The sequence below is a fragment of the Nerophis ophidion genome, linkage group LG13, assembly GCF_033978795.1.
Source record: "Nerophis ophidion isolate RoL-2023_Sa linkage group LG13, RoL_Noph_v1.0, whole genome shotgun sequence".
NCBI classification, from domain to species: domain Eukaryota; kingdom Metazoa; phylum Chordata; class Actinopteri; order Syngnathiformes; family Syngnathidae; genus Nerophis; species Nerophis ophidion.
In genome coordinates, this window is record NC_084623.1 from 60,547,775 (window position 1) to 60,555,274 (window position 7,500).

The following is a 7,500-nucleotide window of genomic DNA, read 5'->3' on the forward strand; positions in this document are numbered from 1 at the left end:
GTAGCATGACCTCACTCTGGAAGCAACTCCATGACCACGTCCAGCAGATTGTGGAGGCACTGGCGAAGGGAGAAGCTGACGGGAAACTACAAGCTATGACAAGCATTGTCGTCAGCATCGCGGCTGAACGAGGAAGAAGCGAGAAGCTCCGGAACCATGTACTGCAAGAACCACAGAGCTGTAAGGATCCACAACACTGAAGACACTGAAGTTCCAGTACAAGGAGACAGGACCTGAGGAACACACTGGCCTGACCCAGCTGATGTGCATCCTTCAGAAAAAGATGAGAATGGAGGAGAGGACAACCCGCAAGGAGCTTGGACAAGATGGGAGAATGCGGTTGACAGGAGACACACCCCGGCTGAACTTTGGGAAGCCGAGCCACAACGCATCAAATTCCTCTTGCAGGCAGCGTCTGATGTTCTCCCAAGGCCTTCAGACCTGGACACATGGGGCACAGCAGAGACAGCAGCATGTCCACTGTGCTCCAAGCCAGGAACCCTGGAACACATCCTCAGTTGCTCTACAAAGACACTTGGCAAGTTCAGGTGGAGGTATGACCAAGTCCTGAAGACCATCACTGAAGCCATCAGCGCATGACTGGCATGGACAAAACACTCCCACACCTCCAAGACTGGCATGGACAAAACACTCCCACACCTCCAAGAAAACCATCACCTTTGTCAGAGCCGGGGACATGCCAACTCCTGCCAGAAGAACATCAGCAGGCATCCTAATGTCTGCAAGAGACTGGCAGTTGTTGGTGGACCTTGAAAACCAGCTGAAGTTCCCCAGCCGTATCATAGTCACCAGCCTGTGACCAGACATTGTCCTCGTGTCTGAGTCCAGACATTGTCCTCGTGTCTGAGTCCAGACATTGTCCTTGTGTCTGAGTCCAGACATTGTCCTCGTGTCTGAGTCCAGACATTGTCCTTGTGTCTGAGTCCAGACATTGTCCTTGTGTCTGAGTCCAGACATTGTCCTCGTGTCTGAGTCCAGACATTGTCCTCGTGTGTGAGTCCAGACATTGTCCTTGTGTCTGAGTCCAGACATTGTCCTTGTGTCTGAGTCCAGACATTGTCTTTGTGTCTGAGTCCAGACATTGTCCTCGTGTCTGAGTCCAGACATTGTCCTTGTGTCTGAGTCCAGACATTGTCCTTGTGTCTGAGTCCAGACATTGTCCTCGTGTCTGAGTCCAGACATTGTCCTTGTGTCTGAGTCCAGACATTGTCTTTGTGTCTGAGTCCAGACATTGTCCTCGTGTCTGAGTCCAGACATTGTCCTTGTGTCTGAGTCCAGACATTGTCCTTGTGTCTGAGTCCAGACATTGTCCTCGTGTCTGAGTCCAGACATTGTCCTCGTGTCTGAGTCCAGACATTGTCCTCGTGTCTGAGTCCAGACATTGTCCTCGTGTCTGAGTCCAGACATTGTCCTCGTGTCTGAGTCCAGACATTGTCCTCGTGTCTGAGTCCAGACATTGTCCTTGTGTCTGAGTCCAGACATTGTCTTTGTGTCTGAGTCCAGACATTGTCCTCGTGTCTGAGTCCAGACATTGTCCTCGTGTCTGAGTCCAGACATTGTCCTTGTGTCTGAGTCCAGACATTGTCCTCGTGTCTGAGTCCAGACATTGTCCTCGTGTCTGAGTCCAGACATTGTCCTTGTGTCTGAGTCCAGACATTGTCCTTGTGTCTGAGTCCAGACATTGTCCTTGTGTCTGAGTCCAGACATTGTCCTCGTGTCTGAGTCCAGACATTGTCCTCGTGTCTGAGTCCAGACATTGTCCTTGTGTCTGAGTCCAGACATTGTCCTCGTGTCTGAGTCCAGACATTGTCCTCGTGTCTGAGTCCAGACATTGTCCTCGTGTCTGAGTCCAGACATTGTCCTCGTGTCTGAGTCCAGACATTGTCCTCGTGTCTGAGTCCAGACATTGTCCTCGTGTGTGAGTCCAGACATTGTCCTTGTGTCTGAGTCCAGACATTGTCTTTGTGTCTGAGTCCAGACATTGTCCTCGTGTCTGAGTCCAGACATTGTCCTTGTGTCTGAGTCCAGACATTGTCCTTGTGTCTGAGTCCAGACATTGTCCTCGTGTCTGAGTCCAGACATTGTCCTTGTGTCTGAGTCCAGACATTGTCTTTGTGTCTGAGTCCAGACATTGTCCTCGTGTCTGAGTCCAGACATTGTCCTTGTGTCTGAGTCCAGACATTGTCCTTGTGTCTGAGTCCAGACATTGTCCTCGTGTCTGAGTCCAGACATTGTCCTCGTGTCTGAGTCCAGACATTGTCCTCGTGTCTGAGTCCAGACATTGTCCTCGTGTCTGAGTCCAGACATTGTCCTCGTGTCTGAGTCCAGACATTGTCCTCGTGTCTGAGTCCAGACATTGTCCTCGTGTCTGAGTCCAGACATTGTCCTTGTGTCTGAGTCCAGACATTGTCCTTGTGTCTGAGTCCAGACATTGTCCTCGTGTCTGAGTCCAGACATTGTCCTCGTGTCTGAGTCCAGACATTGTCCTTGTGTCTGAGTCCAGACATTGTCTTTGTGTCTGAGTCCAGACATTGTCCTCGTGTCTGAGTCCAGACATTGTCCTTGTGTCTGAGTCCAGACATTGTCCTTGTGTCTGAGTCCAGACATTGTCCTCGTGTCTGAGTCCAGACATTGTCCTCGTGTCTGAGTCCAGACATTGTCCTTGTGTCTGAGTCCAGACATTGTCCTTGTGTCTGAGTCCAGACATTGTCCTCGTGTCTGAGTCCAGACATTGTCCTTTTGTCTGAGTCCAGACATTGTCTTTGTGTCTGAGTCCAGACATTGTCCTCGTGTCTGAGTCCAGACATTGTCCTTGTGTCTGAGTCCAGACATTGTCCTTGTGTCTGAGTCCAGACATTGTCCTTGTGTCTGAGTCCAGACATTGTCCTCGTGTCTGAGTCCAGACATTGTCCTCGTGTCTGAGTCCAGACATTGTCCTCGTGTCTGAGTCCAGACATTGTCCTCGTGTCTGAGTCCAGACATTGTCCTCGTGTCTGAGTCCAGACATTGTCCTCGTGTCTGAGTCCAGACATTGTCCTTGTGTCTGAGTCCAGACATTGTCCTCGTGTCTGAGTCCAGACATTGTCCTCGTGTCTGAGTCCAGACATTGTCCTTGTGTCTGAGTCCAGACATTGTCCTTGTGTCTGAGTCCAGACATTGTCCTCGTGTCTGAGTCCAGACATTGTCCTCGTGTCTGAGTCCAGACATTGTCCTCGTGTCTGAGTCCAGACATTGTCCTTGTGTCTGAGTCCAGACATTGTCCTCGTGTCTGAGTCCAGACATTGTCCTCGTGTCTGAGTCCAGACATTGTCCTCGTGTCTGAGTCCAGACATTGTCCTCGTGTCTGAGTCCAGACATTGTCCTTGTGTCTGAGTCCAGACATTGTGAGAGTATTACTAGTAGTATTAGTAGTAGTACCTGCAGCTCCCACCAGGGGGATGAGAGTATTACTAGTAGTATTAGTAGTAGTACCTGCAGCTCCCACCAGGTGGATGAGAGTATTACTAGTAGTATTAGTAGTAGTACCTGCAGCTCCCACCGGGGGGATGAGAGTATTACTAGTAGTATTAGTAGTAGTACCTGCAGCTCCCACCAGGTGGATGAGAGTATTACTAGTAGTATTAGTAGTAGTACCTGCAGCTCCCACCAGGTGGATGAGAGTATTACTAGTAGTATTAGTAGTAGTACCTGCAGCTCCCACCAGGTGGATGAGAGTATTACTAGTAGTATTAGTAGTAGTACCTGCAGCTCCCACCAGGGGGATGAGAGTATTACTAGTAGTATTTGTAGTAGTACCTGCAGCTCCCACCAGAGGGATGAGAGTATTACTAGTAGTATTAGTAGTAGTACCTGCAGCTCCCACCAGGGGGATGAGAGTATTACTAGTAGTATTAGTAGTAGTACCTGCAGCTCCCACCAGGTGGATGAGAGTATTACTAGTAGTATTAGTAGTAGTACCTGCAGCTCCCACCAGGTGGATGAGAGTATTACTAGTAGTATTAGTAGTAGTACCTGCAGCTCCCACCAGGGGGATGAGAGTATTACTAGTAGTATTAGTAGTAGTACCTGCAGCTCCCACCAGGTGGATGAGAGTATTACTAGTAGTATTAGTAGTAGTACCTGCAGCTCCCACCAGGTGGATGAGAGTATTACTAGTAGTATTAGTAGTAGTACCTGCAGCAATGGCTCCCACCAGGGGGATGAGGGTGAGGGCCCATGGATAGTTCCAGGCCCCAATGATGAGGACCAGGCCCAGAGGTTCCAGGTGGATGTAGGCCTGGTCAGACATGGTGAGAAGGTTCTTCTCCACAGGTCTAGGTGAGGTCCACTCCTCCAGTTTGTCCCTGGCCAGGCGGATCTCGTTGTCTATGCCAATCATCTCCAGGAGTGCTGAGTCGTACTGGCTCTGTTCACACAGGGCAGCACCTGGTCACATGACCTCGCTGGTCACATGACCTCGCTGGTCACGTGACCTGCTCCACTCACCCTGTGGATGTCCTGCTTGAGAGCCGCCAAGATCTCGTCTTCTCGCTCCACCAGCATCTTCTGCAGAGCCTCCAGTTGTTTCATTCTGAAGGCGAGAGGACGACTTCTGCCACTCAGGAACACCTCCTTGGCTCGCTGGACCACCTCACCCTGCATCACCTGCAGCAACACACACATCATCAATACTTGCACACACACATCATCAATACTTGCACACACACACATCATCAATACTTGCACACACACACATCATCAATACTTGCACACACACATCATCAATACTTGCACACACACACATCATCAATACTTGCACACACACACATCATCAATACTTGCACACACACACATCATCAATACTTGCACACACACATCATCAATACTTGCACACGCACAACAACACATCATCAATACTTGCACACACACAACAACACATCATCAATACTTGCACACACACACATCATCAATACTTGCACACACACATCATCAATACTTGCACACGCACAACAACACATCATCAATACTTGCACACACACAACAACACATCATCAATACTTGCACACACACAACAACACATCATCATTACTTGCACACACACCTCATCAATACCTGCACACACACAACAACACATCATCAATACTTGCACACACACAACAACACATCATCAATACTTGCACACACACAACAACACATCATCAATACTTGCACACACACACAACACATCATCAATACTTGCACACACACAACAACACATCATCATTACTTGCACACACACCTCATCAATACCTGCACACACACACAACACATCATCAATACTTGCACACACACAACAACACATCATCAATACTTGCACACACACACAACACCTCATCAATACTTGCACACACACACAACACATCATCAATACTTGCACACACACACAACACCTCATCAATACTTGCACACACACACAACACCTCATCAATACTTGCACACACACACAACACATCAATACCTGCACTCACACAACAACACATCATCAATACTTGCACACACACACATCATCAATACTTGCACACACACACATCATCAATACTTGCACACACACAACAACACATCATCAATACCTGCACACACACAACACCTCATCAATACTTGCACACACACACAACACCTCATCAATACTTGCACACACACACAACACATCAATACCTGCACTCACACAACAACACATCATCAATACTTGCACACACACACATCATCAATACTTGCACACACACACATCATCAATACTTGCACACACACAACAACACATCATCAATACCTGCACACACACAACAACACATCATCAATACTTGCACACACACAACAACACATCATCAATACCTGCACACACACAACAACACATCATCAATACCTGCACACACACAACAACACATCATCAATACTTGCACACACACAACAACATATCATCAATACTTGCACACACACAACAACACATCATCAATACTTGCACACACACAACAACACATCATCAATACTTGCACACACACACAACACCTCATCAATACTTGCACACACACACAACACATCAATACCTGCACTCACACAACAACACATCATCAATACTTGCACACACACACATCATCAATACTTGCACACACACACATCATCAATACTTGCACACACACAACAACACATCATCAATACCTGCACACACACAACAACACATCATCAATACTTGCACACACACAACAACACATCATCAATACCTGCACACACACAACAACACATCATCAATACCTGCACACACACAACAACACATCATCAATACTTGCACACACACAACAACATATCATCAATACTTGCACACACACAACAACACATCATCAATACTTGCACACACACAACAACACATCATCAATACCTGCACACACACAACAACACATCATCAATACTTGCACACACACAACAACACATCATCAATACTTGCACACACACAACAACACATCATCAATACTTGCACACAACACATCATCAATACCTGCACACACACAACACATCATCAATACTTGCACACACACAACAACACATCATCAATACTTGCACACACACAACAACACATCATCAATACTTGCACACACACAACAACACATCATCAATACTTGCACACAACACATCATCAATACTTGCACACACACACAACAACACATCATCATTACTTGCACACACACCTCATCAATACCTGCACACACACAACAACACATCATCAATACTTGCACACACACAACAACACATCATCAATACTTGCACACACACAACAACACATCATCAATACCTGCACACACACAACAACACATCATCAATACTTGCACACACACAACAACACATCATCAATACTTGCACACACACAACAACACATCATCAATACTTGCACACACACACAACACATCATCAATACTTGCACACACACACAACAACACATCATCAATACTTGCACACACACACAACAACACATCATCAATACTTGCACACAAACACACTTTGTGGAAAAAGTTAACACAATTATTAAAATGAAGTATAAAACACAGTACATACAGAAAGTATAGTATTAATATAAAGTATAAAACACAATAACAAGTAGAGTATTAATACAAAGTAGCGTATTAAAATAAAGTATACGTTAGAGTATAAATATAAAGTATAGTATTAAAATAACGTTATATAGAATAAAAAATAGAGTATTAATACAAAGTAGGGTATTAAATGAAGTATAATGTACAGTATAAATATAAAGTAGAGTAGAGTACTAAAGTAAAGTGTAAAGTAGAGTATAAATGTAAAGTACAGTACTAAAATAGAGTATGAATATAAAGTATTAAAGTATGAAATGAAGTATAAATTTAAAGTAGAGTACTAAAATAAAGTACAGTATGAATATAAAGTAAGAAATAAAGTAAAGTATGAATATAAAGTATAAAGTAAGAAATAAAATAGAGTATGAATATAAAGTAAGAA

At 45.3% G+C, this 7,500-nt stretch overlaps 1 protein-coding gene across 1 annotated transcript in view; it reads right to left on the reverse strand.

The window, feature by feature from the left end:
• Positions 1-7,500, reverse strand: part of LOC133564825 (aldehyde dehydrogenase, dimeric NADP-preferring-like) — a 19,400-nt gene that overhangs the window by 11,349 nt on the left and 551 nt on the right. The window contains exons 2-3 of the mRNA XM_061919329.1: positions 4,507-4,665; positions 4,195-4,426 (exon numbers count right to left, since the gene is read on the reverse strand). Coding sequence (XP_061775313.1) covers positions 4,195-4,426; positions 4,507-4,662 — 388 coding nt within the window. The 5' untranslated portion in view covers positions 4,663-4,665. The remainder of the gene's footprint in view (positions 1-4,194; positions 4,427-4,506; positions 4,666-7,500) is intronic.